Source organism: Salvia splendens, chromosome 7 (genome assembly GCF_004379255.2).
Source record: "Salvia splendens isolate huo1 chromosome 7, SspV2, whole genome shotgun sequence".
Lineage (NCBI taxonomy): Eukaryota > Viridiplantae > Streptophyta > Magnoliopsida > Lamiales > Lamiaceae > Salvia > Salvia splendens.
The window spans coordinates 12830868-12852975 of NC_056038.1; the positions used below are offsets into that span (position 1 = coordinate 12830868).

General features: G+C 42.4%; 1 protein-coding gene across 1 annotated transcript; it reads left to right on the forward strand.

Moving 5' to 3' along the window:
• Positions 1-759: 759 nt before the first annotated feature.
• LOC121811151 (wall-associated receptor kinase 2-like) lies at positions 760-5293 on the forward strand. The gene is made up of 6 exons (XM_042211952.1): positions 760-1300; positions 2062-2439; positions 2509-3036; positions 3108-3467; positions 3569-3745; positions 3937-5293. The coding sequence occupies exons 1-6, from the start codon at positions 853-855 to the stop codon at positions 5091-5093; spliced, it is 3048 nt and encodes a 1015-aa protein (XP_042067886.1). The 5' UTR covers positions 760-852; the 3' UTR covers positions 5094-5293.
• The last annotated feature ends 16815 nt before the right edge of the window (positions 5294-22108 follow it).

Consider the following 22108-nt stretch of genomic DNA (forward strand, 5'->3'; position numbering starts at 1 on the left):
TGGAATGTGGGGCTTTTATAGCATTTATAGTAAAAGTGAACCGGGATTCCTATTCGTGGACAGACCGAAATGGAATAACAGGACTCCTATTCGCGGAAAGAGCTAGAAAGTATATTTCTATTATACTATATACTTCCTCCCCAAAGAATATGCACTTTGGGTTCGGCGCGAATTTTAATGCAAAATTAGTATAGTAATAGAGACGTAGGGAGAAAAAGTAATTAAAGTATTATTGGGTAGGGAATGAGTCTCACCTCATTAGAGAGAAGAGTTTTCAAAATTATAAAATTCATATTCTTGTGGAACTGACTAAAAAATAAAGAGTGCATATTCTTGTGTGGAGGGGTAGTATTTAAAATTAAATTCAGTTTTTTCAAAGTTTTTTCTTTTATTTACATCCGAATAAAAACTAAATTTACAAAAATTTAAATTGAACTAAACATAACCCAAATCAAATTATAAATTTCAATTTTGTTTAGAGCGGATATTCAATTTCGGATATTCAATTTCAATTTAGTGCCACCGGCTAAAGGGTGTAAAAAAAAGTCAAAGTCAAGATGGCGGCTTGTCCTATTAAATGTAATGAAAAAGTCAACAGCAAATAATTGAACTTTAGTCCTTTTCATTAGCTAAGTTTGTCCTTTTCATTAATTGTCTTGAAACAAGATCGTGCATTACATAATTCACTTCTTTGATATGTGTATATATATAGCTCTATTAAAATAAGTGATCAATCAATTCCAATTAATAGCCAATATGGCTCTTCATATAATTTCTATCTTGTGTTTAATCTCTGTGATTCGTTTACAAGCAATATCTTGTGGTCCAGTTGCCAAACCAGGATGCCAAAATATGTGCGGGAATTTGGCCATTTCATATCCATTTGGGATCGGGTCGAATTGCTCGTTCGACCCGTCCTTTACCATTAGGTGCAACACTATGACAGACCCTCCGAAGGCGTACCTTTCCATCATTGATAAACAATTGATTGAGATAAACGAAACCTATGTTCGGGTCAAGTATCCGAACCTGGTTTCGGTTTGCTATGAGTCTGAAGGTGATTCGTATAAAGATAGCATTGTGAGTGTGAACTTGACAAGGACTTTGTATTCGCTGTCCATGTACACAAACAGGCTCACCGCCATTGGCTGCGATGACGTTGTGCTGCAGTCCAACGGAACTTACAATAACGGCGGCTGCTCAGCGTTTTGTGAGGAAGACATCAGCACTCAAACAGGGTATTGCCCATTCAATCCTACTTCCATTGGTAGTGGTTGTTGCCAGTCTCAAATCGTCGGAGGTAATTCTCATTACATGATATTATAGTTTTAATTTGTAGTAAAATATAATTTTTAGGTAAAAGTGATATCATCTGCAGTCGTACTCTTTAAAATATCATCAAACGTCTCTAGACAATTGATAAATATTGCAAGAATGATTTTTGCCTTATTTCACGATGTTTTTGCGCTTTTTCTACTCCCTCATTTCGAAGAAAGATGACCCCTTTCCTTGGGCGGTACGAGATTTTATGCAGCTTTATTTTTTGTGTTAAATGGAGAGAGTAATGTAGGAGAAGAGGATAAAGTAGAGATAAAAGTGTTTCCATTTTTAGACAAATCAAAAAAGTAAAGTGAGTTATATTCAGTGGGGCGGAGGAAATATTTTTATCTAAAGGTCAATGATGTAATTTCATTATTAGTGCTAATCATATTTTTAATCCCTAAACTTTGCTTTAATATCATTTGCAGCCGCTATTTTTATAAATATCGCTACACGTCTCTAAATTTTAATATAATATCACTAGGAGTACTTTTGGACTTTTTTCCAGACGAATATACCTTTAAAAGATACTTTTGCTATGTGTATACGATGTGTGTTGTTGGGCTAGTAACATGGGTAAAAGGGGACGGTGGTGGTGGTTGTCACTATGGTGCCAGGGGAAGGGGGAGATGGTGAGGAGGATAGTAGCGCATTTATGTTTAGACATATAAATCAGAAGAAAATTAAACTGTAGGTAATTGTTGAAAATATGATGTTGATGCTTATTATGTTGTATGACAGAGACGGGATTCGTGGGAGCAAAACTAATAGACTTGAGCAGAAAAGTGCAACGTAGAAAGCTTTTCCCATGCAGCCACGCCTTTATCCAGGAGGTCTCTGGCACGAATGAAACCGGATTTTCGTATCCGTTGTTCTACCTCCATAACTCAACTGCATTGCAGACTGACAATTGGGCATCTGCAACGAGTCCTCCTGTGGTGAGGCTGGACTGGATTGCGGGTGTTGAGAATTGCAGCCAAGCTAAGCTGAATCCGACCACGTACGCATGTCAAGATAGCAAGAGTCTATGTGTTGATGTTGCAAATGTTAGCAAAGGATACCAATGCAGCTGCCTGCAAGGATACGAGGGCAATCCGTACGTGGTTGGAGGCTGCCAACGTTAGTATTCCTCTTTTAGTTTATTCCTATGTATACCAAAGGTATACTTTCTAACACTATCTCGGCCAGCAATTGTATTTCGCAGTTCCATAGCCAGAGACGGATGCCGGGATCAATGTGGGGAACTGTCAATTCCGTTTCCATTTGGAGTCGGGCGGAATTGCTATTTGGAGCCATCTTTTGAAGTTAATTGCGATATGTCAACTAACCCTCCCAAAGCATACCTCTTTGTTCTCAAGGCAGAAATCACTCGGTTAAATTTATCACAGGTTCGGGTGAACTATCCAACACTTGGTTTTTCTTGCTACAATTGGTCCGATACACAGCGAAGAATCATTAAGACAGAGGAGCAAAGCTTGAGTGTTGACTTGTTGGGAACTCAGTTTACGTTGTCGGAAGATAGCTGGATCTCCGTGATTGGGTGCGATGATATAATGGTGGGTATAACTCGACGTGCCAATCGAACCTTTGTTGGCAGCACATGTGCAACTGTTTGCAAAAATAATCAAATAGCTACTGATTATTTAGCATATTGTCCAACTAAGGGTGCTGAGTATTGGCCCGGCAATGGCTGTTGCAGGGCACCCATTCCCAGAGGTATTTACATATTTCTTATATTCCAACATAATACAGAAAAGTATACTGTGTCACATAACATTCGGTTGCAGGCACCTCCTACCTTGAAGCCAATTTGAGTGATTTCACTGGACGATGGCCACGTACCAATTTCTCTTGCAGCTACGCATTCCTTGGTACCAAGGAAGACTATTATCGAGCAACATACCCCATTTTCAATAACTCAACAAAAGTTCAATCTGATGATCCAAACATAAATTATCGACCCACAATATTCTCACTAGACTGGAGGATTGGAGCGCTGAATTGCAAAGAAGCGCTAAAGAATCCGACTGATTATGTGTGTCAGAATAACACCATCTGCATTGATTTCGATGATACAGTTAGAGGCTACCTATGCAACTGCTCCAACGGATACCAAGGTCATCCTTACCTTAGCCCAGGATGCAAAGGTAACCTACTTTTAACTTTTTTTCCTCTTCTATTATATTCAAATTAAATTCAACTTGCTTCAAACGCTAATCAACTGACGTTCTACATGTTTTTTGAGCAGATATTGATGAATGCGCTGATAGTACAACTAATGAATGCGTTCCAACGTCAATTTGCATCAACGATCCTGGCTCTTATCACTGCTCGTGCCCAAAAGGGCACGTTGGTGATGGGAGGAAAGATGGAACCAGTTGCATTAAGCTGCCACCATCCAACACCAAGACCATAATCTTGGCAGGTAACAAAGTTTAGATGTTTTCATTTTAATATTCGTTTGTTCAAAATTTCTCGCGTGTTACCATATATATATTCAATTCAATAAGTTTTATCTAAATAAAAAATTAAATAGCATAACTTCGTAAGGTTGACTTGCTTTATTATTAATATACACATGTTTGCAGTTTCTCAGTAAAGTAAATTTATGTACAGGGATGGGCTCTGGATTAGGATTTCTTCTGCTCCTTTTAATGTTGTTTGGGTTGATTAAAGTTATTAAAAAGAGAAGGGAAAAAGTGCTTAAGCAGAAATTTTTCAAACAAAATGGTGGTCTTCTCTTGCAGCAACAAACAAGTGAAAGCACACTTGGAAAAACAAATCTTTTCACTGCAAAAGAGTTGGAGGTAGCTACTGATGACTTTAACGAAAACCGAATCCTTGGACATGGAGGTCAGGGTATTGTCTATAAAGGTATGTTATCTGATGGTAAAATTGTGGCAGTGAAAAAATCAAAGTTGGTTGAAGAGAATCAATTGAAACCGTTCATAAATGAGGTCGTTATATTGTCACAATTAAATCACAAGAATGTGGTTAGATTGTTGGGGTGTTGTTTGGAGACGGAAGTTCCTTTGCTTGTGTATGAATTCATGCCGAATGGTAACCTTTATGATCTCATACATGATCCAAATAACGAATTTCCATTTCCATGGAACATGCGTTTGAAAATCGCTGCAGATATAGCCGGTGCACTGGCCTATTTGCACTCTGCATCTTCTGTGTCAGTCTATCACAGAGATATCAAGTCAAGTAATCTCCTTCTGGACGAGAAATATGTTGTCAAAGTGTCGGACTTTGGGACTTCGAAGCCCATTTCTGCAAATCAAACTCACTTAACTACTCTGGTTAAAGGGACGTTTGGATATTTAGATCCAGAGTATTTTCATTCGAGTAAATTCACTGAAAAAAGCGATGTTTATAGTTTTGGAGTGGTTCTTGTCGAGCTTCTTACCGGGCAAATACCAATTTCTATTGATGAACAAGAGGAGGAAAGAAGCCTAGCTACGCGGTTTCGTACATGCATGATAAGAAACTGCTTGGACACAATTTTGGATCCTCAAATGTTAGAGGAAGGAAGAAAGGAAGAGGTGATTTTAGTGGCGAGGATTGCAGAAAAATGTTTGAATTTGAAAGGAAAACTGAGACCAACTATGAAAGAAGTGGCTACCGAATTGGAAAGTTTTAGGATGTCTCAAAGGTCTGTTACAGTTGAAGATGTGAGAGTTGAAAATGAGTCTGAAGATATTGTGAGAAGCTTTGAAGACGTCCCTGCAACGATTTCAGACAACGAATACACATTGCCGGGTAGATAGTTATCATAGTGTAGGCAATGTCCTCTGATACATCAAACATACCCCTTAAAATTAACTGTGTCTGTAGTAGAGATTGTATGTAGTACACTGAAATTAGTATCCATCTCCAACTTCTCTACCATTTGTTTTTTTTTGAACATGAATGAGTTATACTTAAGAGTTGTTATATATATTTTGAGTGTAGAATGATTTTGCTCTTATTTTTTGTTGTGTATTTACAATCTACAATCAACCCGGAGCGAATAATAGTGTACAAAAAAAGATTAAATTATCTACATAATTACGGGGAGTGCATTATTGTGTTTACTAAATAAATCATTTGCTATAAAATTTATTTGCTGATATCTTGCAATTGATTGCTGACACTGTTTGGGTACGTACATGCAAGAAAGCATGTTACATGTTGCTTGCATTTGTATTTTTCATAATTTATGGTGAAAATTTTATTTATCACATGATTTATCATTTATTATTATTTACAGTTAATGAAACTAATAGAAATAATAAATAATGGAATAAAAAATATTTATATTGTTATGTACAGAAAATATTTGAGACATAGCATATAAAAAACGAAAATTTTCAAATGATTGAAAATTGATAATGGCGGACGTGAGATTGGAATTAATGGTGAGTAATTAGATTAACAAGAAGGAAACTGAATACTGGAAAAGAAATTAAATAAAATAGAGAAAATTAAAGATGAGATTGAAAGTCACCAGTCGCCTACAATGTCAATCCCGCCCGAAATTAGTGGGTCGGCTCGAATAGCCCGGTAAAATTACTGGGTAAGTGACAAACACGAATATTGCATGTTGTTAAGGGCTATATTTGACTCGTTTCAAATGTCAATCATGCAAATTATGTTCTTAAATTGCATATGTTATACATTTGGAATTTTTGATGTGTTTGTTGATAGATGATAGTAGAAAAAGACAGAAAAAGGTGCAAAAGGCCAAGGTGCAGCAGCCTCAGTTCAAGCCGATTTTACCAGCGCTGTTGAAATCCAATCAGTGATTAGTTCATACCATTTTCTTCGTCTTCGAAAGAGCTTCGTGTGGATAACTTAAACGTCTCAATCGGAGTTCTATAGAGAAAGTTATGACCATTCTACGAACATTGCGCAGTGCAGTCAAAGCTAACGGAAATTTAGGCCGAAATTGAAGGAAGAAAATAAATTGTTGCTCAAATCTCTCCATTTATTGTAGGGCACGAAAACTATCGAAGCTAAACCATTTTTCCACCCTATAAATACATCTTAACCTAATTCATATTCTTTATCTCAGAGCCTCCAACCCTTCTCCCCTCTACACATTCTTCCATTCCATATTCCACAAATAATTGATCCATCTTCCATTGGAGAGGAGCTCTGCAGATCCAGGCAAGAGAGACTGAAGATTGGATTCAACCTTGGGTTTTATCAATTTCTTTCATGTCTAGTACTTTTATTGATTTTACTACTTGTCTATGAGTAGTTAAATATCTTTTGTATGGTTTTTGGTGAAGACTATTATAAACATATTTTGATTTAGAGTAAAAGGCAAAAACTGATCCTGAACATATGCTCATTTTATGCTTTTGGTCCTATACTTTATCTTTTAAATTTTTGCATCTGAACATTTCAACTCGAATCACAATTGGTCCTACACTAACAATTCCATCAATTTTTAAACGATTTTAACCCGATTTTGACCGATGTTTAAACTGTTTTAACCCGAATGGGATTGTTCAAACCATCAAAATCGGTCAAAATCGGGTTTAAACCGTTTAAAAATTGACGGAATTGTTAGTGTAGGACCAATTGTGATCCGAGTTGAAATGTTCAGAATGCAAAAATTCAAAAGATAAAGTATAAGACCAAAATCATAAAATTGACATATGTTCAGGACCAGTTTTAGCCTTTACTCTTTGATTGATTGAATTGAACCTTTTCCTAGCTCTTGTGCTTGTTCAAAACCAAAAATACTATGTGTCTCTAGATAGTATATGACGCTTAATATATGATAGCTAGTTGCAATCTTATTTTCTGTGTTCGATATCCCAGTACTGACCTTTAGCTATACTAGATCTACCCTGTAAACTTGCAGGTATTTTTAGTACTAATAAATAGTGCAATAGTAAGGCCTGTAATTTTGTAACCCGAATACAAAACGGGTTAAACGGGTTAGCCCGAATGGGTTGGCGGGTTAAACAGGTTGCGAGTCGGCCCGACGAGTTGTACCTTTTAATTAAAAAATATTTGATTTTAGGGTTTTTTTATTTTTGAATTTCATGTGGCACAATATTAGTATTCTTCAATCTTTATTCTATATTTTTCCACTCGATCTCACACTATCAACTTTCAAGTTCCACATCGCATCATTATTCCATCATCTGCCAAGTCTTACCACCACCAAAGCCAATCAAGACAAAATTAAGAACTAATCCATCAAAATCTTATTATACAATTTTTGTTTTAATAATGATTCATGTAAGATATGATTTTTAATTTTCATAAATAATTAATTATGAACAATGCCAAAATAATACAAGAATATAAGCTTTAATTCAAATTGATTAATTAAATTTTAATTTATCTTTATTTATGTTGTAGTTGATCGAAATGAAAAGTAATTTTAAGATTTTATATGATTCAAATAGTAAGAAGAAAAAATATCTAAAATTTAAAAGTATTTTATAGAGGAAAATTTTGATACAAGAGATTATTTTTGAAAGTTTTTAGGCCCGAATAGCCCAATGGGTTAGCTAGAAACCCGGCGGGTTAGGGTTGAAATATATGATCCGAAAAATTCATAACCCGAATAGCCCGCACCAAATAGCCTGGCAACCTGAGTGAATTAAGCTGAACCCGAATGAATTAGCCCGATTGACATCCCTACGTGCTCTCATCAATTCTTTTAAGTATGCTCTCATCAATTCTTTTAAGTACTATTAAAAAAGTGGGCTAATAATTTTTTATACGACACGAAAACTATACATAATTATGCATAAAATTAATGAGTTTGAGTCAAGCTCTATTGGGTTCATGTTATTATGTTAATCCCTTATGAACCCTATAATTTTGGGTTAAGTTCGGGTGACCTATTAAAAAATGAAACCTATAACCTTAAATTATTTTTATTTTTTCAAAAAAGATTATTTTTGTTTTATTCTATAGGTTTTTGTAAATCAAGTTTTTATCGTGTAAATCAAGTTTAAAAATGAGATTTGGTCGTGTAATATCAAGTTTAATTATGTAAATCAGGTTTTATCATGTAATATAAAGTTTTCATTGCGTAAATCAGATTCAGGTTGTTATTAGATTGTTATCGTGATCAACCCATAGTATATTGTGTCGTATACGAGTTTGATTCAAGTTTAAAGGTCGCAAGTCATGTTTGTGCTCTGGTTGAGAATTTCAGTAACATATCGGATTCATGTCAGACCTTATTGGATTAGGTCGATATTACGTTCAGTGGCGGATTCAATATTTTTTGTTTGGGGTACGATAAATAATGATAACGATTCGAAGCTTCAAAATTTGACCATTTGTTTTTATTTTATTTTATTTTATTTTCTCACTAAAATATAATTTTAATTTTATTACTCCCTCTGTCCCACTCAAGATGTCCATGTTCTTGAGTGGCATGAGATTTTAAGAGGAGTTGTTAGGTGGAATAAATACAGAGAAAAATGTGGTTGAATATTTTAATGAAGAAAAAGGTGAGAGGAATTTATTTCCAAATATAGAAAGTAGACATCTTGAGTTAGACAAACTAAAAATGAAAAATGGACATATTAAGTGGGACGGAGAAAGTATTAAAAACATTATATAGATGTGCTTTAGAGTAAAATCAGAAAGATAATAACCAATTATATATTACACGAAACAACATGCATTAGAAAAGAATTAAAATCTATTACAATATTAAAAAAACTAAAATAATAAAGATATAAAAAACAGCGTCCAATTTTTTGAAAAAATGAATGTGTGTGAATTGTGTTGGTTTTAAATCCAATCAATATTTAAAAAATTAAAAATAAAAACTAAAAAGACAAAAAATGTATAAAAATCCATATAATTGAAAAATAGAAAAATAAATATATATGCATTATATAGGTTTTCCTTTTCGAATGCATTTTAGAATATTTAAAAAGATATAAAAGTAAAAATATAAAAATGGCAAGATTTAAAGATAAAAAAAAACTTACAGAATATGACGAATGACGTTTGTGTGATCAGTCTCACACCTAAGACCATCCACAACGGGTCTCGCCGGCGTCTCGCGTCTCGTCTCGAGACGAGACGCGAGACGCGTTGCAGCCTCCATCTCGTCCCGTCTCGTCGCGCGTCTCGTCGCGCGTCTCACCTCGGCGAGCCACGAGACGAGCTGTCTCGCCACGCGCCTAGGCGACGTGGCGCAGCCCGGCGTAGTGCGTGACGCCCACTCGCCGGCCCGCGAGTGGGCGTCGTCACGTGATGACGCAATAAATATTATTTTTTTAAAAAAATTCGAATTTAAATAAATAAAAAATTTTTGTAACGGTATTATTACCGTTTTTTTGTTTTTTTTTTATATTTTTTTGTTTTTTATTAAATTTTTTACTCTATAAATACTCCTAAACCCATCCTCATTTACACACAACTACACATCTATTCTTCCTATCATCTAAATTTTCTCTCAAATTTTCGCTGAAATTTTCATAACCCAACTCAAGATGTCCGGCGACGGCGAGGGCAACTATGGCGGCTCCGGCTCCGGCGGGTGGGATCTCAACTCATTCGGCGATTGGGAGAACATGATCAACACATTGGGCGGTGGAGGTTCGTCAACGCCGGGGACCCAGGGTTCGGCGACGCCGGGGGTGTAATGTCCGTTTTTTTTATTTAAGGGGTGTTTGCTTTTTGTGTATATCTTGTTTAAGATATGGTGTGGTATGTTTTATTTGTTTTATATTATTTATGGGTGTGAATATTTAGTTTTATGGTTATTTGAAAAGCAAATTAATATCTTAATTAATAAATTAAACCCCCCCCTCTCTCTCGGTTTTTCTCTCCCTCTCCCTCTCTCTTTTTCGAAAACCCTCTCTCTCTCCCCACTAATTTCTCAACCTCCCCCACTCCCTCTTAACCGATTCATTCCCCTTTTTCCAATCTTTTTCTCTCTTCGGTCTCTCTCAATCTCTCATCTCTCTCTTTCGCGAAGTTGCTCTCTCACCGGTAAGTTCTCTCGCCCTCCTCCCTCTCGGTTTACCTTTCCCCTTTCACTCCCTCTCATCATCGTCTTGGATTCCTCAAGGTGATACCCCCCTTCGTCGTGAATCGGAGTCGTAAGAGGAAGTAAAGCTTTTTCACTACGTTGAACTATCCGGGAAAGGTAACACAAGGCCTCAACTCTCGTTTAATTCGAATTCATGCATGTAGGACGTTTTGGAGGGGTTAGATGCTGAATAAGTTGTGGGATTATGTGTTTGTGTGAAGCATGTTTTTGATGGTAACTGACAGTGGGTTCCGACCCCTTTTTGACTGAGCAAACGATCTTCTTTTGGTACGAATTTTTAACCGTATAAACTTGGATGTGTCTTCGGTGTGGTGTGTAAATTTCAGCTTCATTGGATGTCGTATGATTTTATTATGATTTTTGCAAGTAAACTGCGCAGATTCACGAATTGTATGTTTTTGGGAGATGTTTTCATGTGCAATGGTTGGGTTTCTGAGTGTTGTGCTTTTGTGATGTATGTGGGTGTGTTTGGCCAAGAGATGGCTCGGAGGAATCAGTGTTTGGTTCGAGAGTTTTCGTGTGTGTTGGCCGAGAGTTTTAGGGTTCAGCCTAGGGCAGTTTTGTGGAGAGTCTGGAAGGGATGATCCCAGGTGTTTGGGTGTGTTTTGGGATGTAGAATGCGTGGTGTGTTTGTCGTATAGGGTTTGAGAATCGGGGGTCAGAGGAAAAGGGGTGTAAACTAGGTGCCGAGCAGACGGCCGAGATGGTCGGCCGAGGTGCCGAGCATGCGGCCGAGATGGTCGGCCGAGGTGCCGAGCCGGACGGCCGAGACGGTCGGCCGAGGTGCCGAGCAGGCGGCCGAGATGGTCGGCCGAGGTGCCGAGACACAGGCGGCCGAGACAGCCGGCCGAGGTACCGAGCCAGGCCGAGACGCCGAGCCTTTTTCCCGAACCTGTTCCGAGCCAGGTGAGCCGTTTGTGCAGTGTGGGTGTTCCGGGAGTTTGAGTGTTGTGTTTGTGTCGTGTGCGCGTCTTGGGTACGTGGTATGCGTGTCGGGTGCGTGCGTGGTGTGTTTCGGACGTGTTTTTTTTTGTGTGTTTGTTATAACATGTTGTTAAGTGTGTATACGTGTAACGTGCTAGATGTTGAAGTCATCCAAGTAGGAATCATGCATTGTCGTTAAACATCGTCTACCCTGACTCTAATTATGATATTTATTTATCTTTCAAAAGGGTGATCTTTTACGAGGAAAGTGTGGTTGAAGGGAACTATTTTAAAGGCTAAGCAATCGAGGTGGGCTTTTCTACCCTACTTTTATGTGGGTTATCTTTAAATACGGACTTCGTTCCGGAAATGTTTATGGAGGTGAACTGTTTGTCTTGCCAATTATTTCGTTTTGAAACCTATCTGAAGTGGTTTACCACATATGTTTAATCGAATTCGGGTCTGTTGGGCTGCGAACCCTCAGGCTAGTGTACACGAGACTGGGTGCCATCTGAGAGCAAGTTGGCCGGTCTAGATGACCTGGGGTGTGGCCACGCCCCTTGTCATGGTTTGGATCAGATAGTGTATGATTGAGGGAATAAGGGTGGCAATATCGGAAAATGACTGCGCAGTCGAATTTATGAAATGTATTTTTGTGTACTTGGGTTATTTTCATTACACTCAAAACCCCAATGTTACACTGTTATGGCATGACAAACTATGTTTTTGGCGTGTGTCCACTGAGTGCAATAAGTACTCAGCCCTGCATGTTGTTTTCTTAATGTGCAGGTTGAGCGGCGATGGGGAGGACGGATGTTGAGCAGTTAAAGCCAAAGTGTGTTTTTATCTTTCGGATGGTGTCGTGTCGTCATACCCGGCATCATCTGTCTTTTGGGTCTTTTCCGCTGCTTGTAAACCGTCACGATGTTTTCATTTCAAACTCTGAATACTTTAACTCAAGAATGTCGTCACAGTACTTTGTTTTGAATTGAATTTCCTTTTATTAAATGTTTTCGAGTCAAATATTCTCGTTCCCCCTTTCTTCCCCGCTTCTTTACTCCTCCCCTAGTCGCGGTCCACCGTACTTCCTATCCTTAGGAAATGCGGGCGTGACAGAGTGGTATCAGAGCCTAGGTTTTCTCTTTCTGCTCTGGACCCAAAAAAAAAAAAAAAAAAAAAAAAAAAAATATTCTTTTTCTGACTGGAGTAAGTTTTCAAAAGTGTCATTGGCTCAACATCCGACTCATCGCACTCAACCTGAAATGAGGTAATGAAAATTTCGAAATTTTGGAAAGTATATGGAAGTGGAGGAAATTGTGATTTTGGTGTTGAAAATGATTTTTGGAAAGTTTAAGTAAATATTGACGCATGTAAAAGGGTGCAAATTGGTGTGAAAAGTTGGAAATTATTTGAATGGTGAATTGTTATTGTGGGTTATGAACTGTTATAGTATGTTATGAACTGTTTTTGTGTGTCGAATGTACTTGAAAGCATGTAGCTGATGTATGATGATTTGATGATGTGATTGTTGATGTGAGCTTTTATGTGAGTATGTGTTGGCCTTTTGAATGTTTGAACTTAGACGTGATAGATTTTCACTAGTGCTTCTTGGACCTATGATAGATAAGAGCTTTTGGCCTTTGAACACCAGCGGGTTTGGGTTAGAACAGCGATACGTGCATACACTCTCTCTCTCTCTCTTCTTCGGTTATGCACTCTGTTTTTATACGCGAGGCGGTTGTTTCTGTTTTTCTATAGATGGCGCGTATGTTCCGAACCACGCGACGGAGTGATCGCGATAGACTTAGGGCACAGAGGGTGCTCAGAGATTATAGAGTGTACCGGAAGAAGGATCACGTACCGTTGATCGAGTTCGTGGCACACTTCGATACCCTCTGGAGGGCAGCTCAGGAGTTCGGAGTGACAGAGCATGACGGCATTGAGAAGCTAATAGAATTGCTCCCCGACAGCTGGAAAGAGTGGGCCGAAAGAACGGCGAGGAGGTACACGTGGCAGGAGCCCGCTACCGATGACATGGTGGGTGACATGGCTGGCTTTCGGAAGGCCGTGTATTGTGCACTGGTAGATTCTCGAGAGGAACAGCCCCCACAGGATGTGCAAGAGAGGATCGTGTACCAGGACAAGTATGTGAGCATGTACGAGGGTGAGCAAGGGTTTGAAGATGACTATGAGGAGGAACCCGAGGAGGCTCCGCAAGGGAACCCCGAGGAGGCTCAGCAAGAGAACCCCGAGGAGGACGATGACGAAGACCCGGAGGAAGGGCTTATGGATGAGGATGATAGAGTCGTAGTCGAGAATTAGAATAGTTCGTTGTCTTTTCAGTTTTTGGTTTCAGTACGATCTGCTTTTGAGAACAACGTTTGACCTCCTTTCTTTTAATGAGAATTTGGATTTTGATATATATATCCTACGTGTTGCATCTTATACTACATGAAGATTTTATAAGAAAATTTTGAGAAAGTGGTAATTTTGGATGAGAATTGTAGTAACACTTTTTGGATATTGAATCAGAATGCCGCCAAGACGTGCACGCCAACCACAACAAGGACCCAACGTGGAGGCACCACCTCCACCACCACCGCCACCACCACCTCCACCCCCGCCTCAGCAAGAAAGATTTATAGTTACGTTCTCCAGGCAGAATCCTCCTAAATTCGATGGACAAGGAGATCCATCAAAAGCGGAAGAGTGGATACGCGGCCTCGAGCGTATCTTCAGGGTCATGGAGTGCACAGATAGGGAGCGCATTGCTGGCGCTACCTTTCAATTATCAGGTGCTGCCGATTACTGGTGGGAGACTCGGCAGAGAACTATGGATCCTGCACGCCTGGAAGCGCTAACATGGGAGGAGTTTAAAGTAGAGATCGATAACAAGTATGTTCCAAAGACGTACAGACGGGCCAAGGTGGTAGAGTTCCACACACTAAGCCAAGGCCGAATGACTGTAACCGAGTATGACCGAGCCCTCGCGCAGATGGCACGATATGCGCCCGAGTTGATGGACACCGATGAGAAATGGGCGGTGAAGTTCCGGGCCGGGCTCAGAGATGAAATAAAGGCCGCATTGGCCTGTCGAGGAGAACTCTCCTACTCGGAGATCTTGACTTGTGCACTGGACGTGGAAGATGCACTCCCTAAGCCAAGAGTTGTGGCAACAACAAACGCGACACCCCTACAAGCTCAGTCAGGCCACCAAGAGAAGAGGAGGTGGGATGGTGACCAGGCTCAGTATGGTGGTAAGAGGCCACAACACATGAGGAACCCACCCTACAATGGCGGGAGACAGAATACTTTCCAACCGAGGGCAAACTTTCCGCCGAGGAACCCTCAATGTGGAAGGTGCTTCAAGTACCACGCCGGGGAGTGTCGAGACCCTAGGTGCTTCAACTGTGGTGGAAGTGGCCATTACTTCCGAAGCTGCCCAAATAAGAACATGGGAACGGGAACGAGACAGAACCAGCTAGGTTTCCGTCCACAATCCCAGGCACTACCTGCACCTCCACCGCAACAACGCCGCCAAGGATTACCATCGCAAGCAAGGGCCTACGCCTTGAAGGGGAAGCAGCCGGCAAACGGGAAAGAAACCTTTGAGCAAGGAAACTTGGCAGGTATGGGCACACTTCTAAATATGCCTATAGTTGTCTTGTTTGATACGGGTGCGTCGCATTCCTTTATATCAACGTCTTGTGTGGATACTTTGGAATTACCTACTGTTAAGACCGAACCCACTATGAGTGTGACCTCACCGGTAGGCGGGACTATAGATATATCCCGATCTTGTGCATGTGTGAACTTTGGAATAGGTGAACTCAGTTTAGTGGCTCATAATTTGCAAATAATGACGATGGGTAGCGTAGACATAATCTTGGGTATGGATTGGTTAGCGGAGAACCACGTTACCCTTCATTGTAGAGAAAGGAAAATTTCGTTTGAAACCCCCGGAAAAGAACCGATGAAGTTTCACGGAGTCCCAATGAGCCGACGCAAGTCCATTATCTCTGCGCTGCAAGCCACTACAATGATGAGGAAGGGATGTCCAGCGTACCTTGTTTATTTGAATGGGGAGGAGAAGAAAGACAGGAAGATAGAAGATGTGGCGATAGTGAGTGAATATCCCGACGTCTTCCCCGATGCGTTGCCAGGACCCCCACCCGACAGACAGGTAGAATTCACGATCGATCTGGAGCCCGGATCGGCACCAATATCCAAAGCACCTTATAGAATGGCGCCAAAAGAGTTGGAGGAGCTTAAGGTGCAACTGCAAGAGCTACTGGAATTGGGATTCATTAGACCTAGCGTGTCACCATGGGGAGCACCAGTGTTGTTCGTAAAGAAGAAGGATGGAACGATGAGGATGTGCATCGACTACCGGGAGCTAAACAAACTAACGCTGAAGAACAAGTATCCACTACCAAGGATAGACGACTTGTTTGACCAACTTCGAGGGGCAGGAGTCTTCTCTAAGATGGATTTGAGGTCTGGGTACCATCAGCTGAGGGTTCGGCGAGAAGATGTACCCAAGACAGCTTTTCGAACAAGATATGGTCATTATGAGTTCGTTGTAATGCCTTTTGGACTGACGAACGCCCCGGCAGTGTTCATGGACCTTATGAACCGCGTGTTCCATCCATTTCTGGATCGGTTTGTCCTGGTTTTCATTGATGACGTGCTTGTTTACTCAAAGAACGAGGAGGAGCACAAAGAGCACTTGAGAACCGTCCTAGCAACTCTAAGGGACGAGAAACTATATGCCAAGTTCAGTAAATGCGAGTTTTGGCTCAAGGAAGTAAATTTTCTTGGACATGTAGTAACTTCAGATGGAATTCGTGTAGATCCGGCCAAGGTAGAAGCGGTGCAGGAGTGGAAGTCACCTTCTACACAAAACGAAATCCGAAGCTTTTTAGGACTGGCGGGCTATTATCGAAGATTCATCGAGGGATTCTCGAAGATAGCAAGGCCAATGACGCAACAACTGAAAAAGGGAGTCAAGATGATTTGGACACCAGAATGTGAGGCGAGCTTTCAGTTGTTGAAGGAGAAATTGACCACCGCACCAATCCTAGCCGTGCCAGAGCCAGAGACTGACTATGCGGTGTATACGGATGCGTCGAAGGTGGGACTTGGATGTGTGCTTATGCAGAAAGGGAAAGTGATTGCATATGCATCGAGACAATTGAAGCCCCATGAGCTGAATTATCCGACGCATGATTTGGAACTGGCAGCCGTGGTACATGCTTTGAAGATCTGGAGACATCATCTTTATGGAGTCCGTTGTGAGATATACACGGACCATAAGAGTCTAAAGTACTTCTTTGAGCAAAAGGAGTTGAACATGCGCCAACGTAGGTGGCTCGAGTTGGTAAAGGACTACGATTGTGGTATAAATTACCATCCGGGAAAAGCAAACGTAGTGGCCGATGCTCTTAGTAGGAAGTCTCAATCTCAGCTGGCCACCTTTCTTACTATCGAGGAGAGTTTAATCCAAGAGTTCAGTAAGATGCGGTTGGAAGTAGTGAGAATGCCCGAGACTGTGGAAGGAATAGTAGCCACGTTGGTGATGGAACCCGACTTAAGAGCCAGAATTGTAGAAGCTCAACGGCGAGATACGTTACTAGAGAAGATTCGCTCAGAAGTGAGGACGGGTGAACTCGGAAATTTTCGTGAGGCAGCGGATAATGGTCTCACATACAAGGGAAGGTTGTGTGTGCCTAAGGATGAAGGCCTGAGGATGGAAATCATGAGAGAAGCACATGAAACCCCATACGCTGCTCATCCAGGGAGCACCAAAATGTATCAAGACTTGAAAAGACAGTTTTGGTGGAACGGTATGAAAAAGCATGTTGCGGCATTTGTGGAGAGATGCCTGGCATGTCAACAAGTAAAGGCACTACACCAACGGCCCTATGGGAAATTGCAACCCCTCGAGATTCCGGAATGGAAGTGGGAACATATTGCAATGGACTTTGTGGTAGGACTGCCAAAATCCCAGCGAGGGAACACGGTGATTTGGGTGATTATAGATCGCCTCACCAAATCTGCCCATTTTGTGCCGGTTCGTGCCACTTATGGATCCGATCAGTTGGCTAAGGTATATGTACGGGAAATTATACGCTTGCATGGAGTTCCAGCGACAATCACATCTGATCGTGATGCTAAATTCACTTCTAGATTTTGGACAAGCCTGCAGCGCGAGTTGGGGACTAAGTTGAGTTTCAGTACAGCTTTCCACCCACAAACCGACGGGCAGTCGGAGAGAACAATACAAGCCTTAGAGGATATGCTACTAGCCGTGGTGCTTGATCGAGGCTGGGGTTGGGAAGAAGTGTTGCCATTGGTAGAGTTCGCGTACAATAATAGTTACCAGGCGACTATCAAGATGGCTCCATATGAGGCATTGTATGGGAAGAAGTGTAGGTCGCCACTTTATTGGGATGAAGTGGGTGAGAGAAGAATTCTCGGACCAGACTCTGTAGAAGAGATGATAGAGATTGTCCGACAAATCCGTGGGAGGATCAAGGAGGCACAGGATCGACAGAAATCTTATGCGGATGTTCGAAGGACCGATTTACAGTTCGAGGTCGGGGAAAAGGTCTTTCTGAAAGTTTCCCCTTCTAAGGGAATAACCCGTTTTGGAGTGAAAGGAAAGCTGAGACCTCGATTTATCGGCCCATACGAGATTTTGGATAGAGTCGGCGTGGTGGCATACAGATTGGCCTTACCACCAAGCTTTGGGAATGTGCACAACGTCTTCCATGTGTCACAATTGAGGAAGTACGTGTTTGACCCCACACACATGGTTCACCAGGAAGAGATGATGGTCCTAAATCCCGATCTAAGCTATGAGGAGAAGCCCGAGGCCATTTTGGACCGAAGAGTGCAAGAATTGAGGAATAAGTCAATTGCTTCGGTGAAAGTACGGTGGAGGAATCATGGAGTCGAAGAAGCAACATGGGAATTAGAAGATAAGATGAGAGAGAAGTTTCCGGAGCTGTTTGAATGATCTTGGACGAAATTTCGGGACGAAATTTTTTTTAAGGTGGGAGGAATGTAATGTCCGTTTTTTTTATTTAAGGGGTGTTTGCTTTTTGTGTATATCTTGTTTAAGATATGGTGTGGTATGTTTTATTTGTTTTATATTATTTATGGGTGTGAATATTTAGTTTTATGGTTATTTGAAAAGCAAATTAATATCTTAATTAATAAATTAAACCCCCCCCTCTCTCTCGGTTTTTCTCTCCCTCTCCCTCTCTCTTTTTCGAAAACCCTCTCTCTCTCCCCACTAATTTCTCAACCTCCCCCACTCCCTCTTAACCGATTCATTCCCCTTTTTCCAATCTTTTTCTCTCTTCGGTCTCTCTCAATCTCTCATCTCTCTCTTTCGCGAAGTTGCTCTCTCACCGGTAAGTTCTCTCGCCCTCCTCCCTCTCGGTTTACCTTTCCCCTTTCACTCCCTCTCATCATCGTCTTGGATTCCTCAAGGTGATACCCCCCTTCGTCGTGAATCGGAGTCGTAAGAGGAAGTAAAGCTTTTTCACTACGTTGAACTATCCGGGAAAGGTAACACAAGGCCTCAACTCTCGTTTAATTCGAATTCATGCATGTAGGACGTTTTGGAGGGGTTAGATGCTGAATAAGTTGTGGGATTATGTGTTTGTGTGAAGCATGTTTTTGATGGTAACTGACAGTGGGTTCCGACCCCTTTTTGACTGAGCAAACGATCTTCTTTTGGTACGAATTTTTAACCGTATAAACTTGGATGTGTCTTCGGTGTGGTGTGTAAATTTCAGCTTCATTGGATGTCGTATGATTTTATTATGATTTTTGCAAGTAAACTGCGCAGATTCACGAATTGTATGTTTTTGGGAGATGTTTTCATGTGCAATGGTTGGGTTTCTGAGTGTTGTGCTTTTGTGATGTATGTGGGTGTGTTTGGCCAAGAGATGGCTCGGAGGAATCAGTGTTTGGTTCGAGAGTTTTCGTGTGTGTTGGCCGAGAGTTTTAGGGTTCAGCCTAGGGCAGTTTTGTGGAGAGTCTGGAAGGGATGATCCCAGGTGTTTGGGTGTGTTTTGGGATGTAGAATGCGTGGTGTGTTTGTCGTATAGGGTTTGAGAATCGGGGGTCAGAGGAAAAGGGGTGTAAACTAGGTGCCGAGCAGACGGCCGAGATGGTCGGCCGAGGTGCCGAGCATGCGGCCGAGGTGGTCGGCCGAGGTGCCGAGCCGGACGGACGGCCGAGATGGTCGGCCGAGGTGCCGAGCAGACGGCCGAGATGGTCGGCCGAGGTGCCGAGTAGGACGGCCGAGATGGTCGGCCGAGGTGCCGAGCCGGACGGCCGAGATGGTCGGCCGAGGTGCCGAGCAGACGGCCGAGATGGTCGGCCGAGGTGCCGAGCATGCGGCCGAGATGGTCGGCCGAGGTGCCGAGCCGGACGGCCGAGACGGTCGGCCGAGGTGCCGAGCAGGCGGCCGAGATGGTCGGCCGAGGTGCCGAGACACAGGCGGCCGAGACAGCCGGCCGAGGTACCGAGCCAGGCCGAGACGCCGAGCCTTTTTCCCGAACCTGTTCCGAGCCAGGTGAGCCGTTTGTGCAGTGTGGGTGTTCCGGGAGTTTGAGTGTTGTGTTTGTGTCGTGTGCGCGTCTTGGGTACGTGGTATGCGTGTCGGGTGCGTGCGTGGTGTGTTTCGGACGTGTTTTTTTTTGTGTGTTTGTTATAACATGTTGTTAAGTGTGTATACGTGTAACGTGCTAGATGTTGAAGTCATCCAAGTAGGAATCATGCATTGTCGTTAAACATCGTCTACCCTGACTCTAATTATGATATTTATTTATCTTTCAAAAGGGTGATCTTTTACGAGGAAAGTGTGGTTGAAGGGAACTATTTTAAAGGCTAAGCAATCGAGGTGGGCTTTTCTACCCTACTTTTATGTGGGTTATCTTTAAATACGGACTTCGTTCCGGAAATGTTTATGGAGGTGAACTGTTTGTCTTGCCAATTATTTCGTTTTGAAACCTATCTGAAGTGGTTTACCACATATGTTTAATCGAATTCGGGTCTGTTGGGCTGCGAACCCTCAGGCTAGTGTACACGAGACTGGGTGCCATCTGAGAGCAAGTTGGCCGGTCTAGATGACCTGGGGTGTGGCCACGCCCCTTGTCATGGTTTGGATCAGATAGTGTATGATTGAGGGAATAAGGGTGGCAATATCGGAAAATGACTGCGCAGTCGAATTTATGAAATGTATTTTTGTGTACTTGGGTTATTTTCATTACACTCAAAACCCCAATGTTACACTGTTATGGCATGACAAACTATGTTTTTGGCGTGTGTCCACTGAGTGCAATAAGTACTCAGCCCTGCATGTTGTTTTCTTAATGTGCAGGTTGAGCGGCGATGGGGAGGACGGATGTTGAGCAGTTAAAGCCAAAGTGTGTTTTTATCTTTCGGATGGTGTCGTGTCGTCATACCCGGCATCATCTGTCTTTTGGGTCTTTTCCGCTGCTTGTAAACCGTCACGATGTTTTCATTTCAAACTCTGAATACTTTAACTCAAGAATGTCGTCACAGTACTTTGTTTTGAATTGAATTTCCTTTTATTAAATGTTTTCGAGTCAAATATTCTCGTTCCCCCTTTCTTCCCCGCTTCTTTACTCCTCCCCTAGTCGCGGTCCACCGTACTTCCTATCCTTAGGAAATGCGGGCGTGACAGGGGGGGTACCAACCACCCAATTTTGACCTTGATGCATATGTTCGTCCCAACGTCCCGCGGTTTTCGCAGGGATTATCCCAGATCCGGGAGGATTTTCCAGTTGATCCCACGCCGGGAGTAGGCCGAGGCGGTGGAAGTGGGCGAGGCGGTGGAGGTGGCCGAGGCAGTGTACAACCCCAGACGGGCGAGGACGAGGAGGAAGAAGAGGAAGAGGATCTTGGCCGACATCCGTACAACAACCTCGAAACGATGGCGGTGTACAACGCCTGGATCACGGTCTCGTACGATCCCATCGTCGGGAATCAACAAACCCGGAAGTGTTTCTGGGAAAAGGTTGTCGAGGTCTACCACCAAATAAAGCCGAACCGCTCCCGCAAGCGCACAGTTAAAATGATCCGCTGTCACTTTGACCGAGTCGACCGACAGGTCAAAAAATTCTGCGGCATCTACTCGGCGGAAGAGGCGCGCTACCAAAGCGGCGCCACGGCCACCGACATTTTGACGTCCGCTTTGCGCGCCTACTACCAGGACGAGGGACATCAATTCAGATTTGTTGATGTTTGGCGCGCCGTCAAGGACGAGGAACGATGGGCCGGCGGTTTCCGCTCCAGCTCGGGCTCAACCTCGAAGCGCACGAAGCATACGGCGAGTGGCCTATACTCGTCTAGTGCTGGTGCGTCTAGTGGTGACACTGCTGAAGGCATCAGCCAACATGATGCTGAATCCCAGGAGTTTGCGGGTACAGTCGGCGCTGCAGGAGGATCCGCGAGTGGGCGCCGTCGGCCGCAAGGGACGAAGGCGGCGAAAGCGGCTAGAGCAAGGAAGGGCCGAGGCGAATCAAGCCAGTCGGCCTCAGGATCGGGCTCGCGAGGAGGCTCGGACACACTTATGGTGGCGTACATGACCGCGACAATGGCGGACACTTCCCGCTTCTCGTACTCCCAATTCGCGGCCTGGTGGAACGGAATTGTGCATATGGCAGCACAACTTGGCCTTCCGACTCCCCCTCAACCTCGACCGCCTCCGGAGGATGATTAGCCCTTCCGATTAGTTTTTTTTTTATTTTGTGTGTTTTTTTATTTTGTGTTTTTTTTAAATTTTTT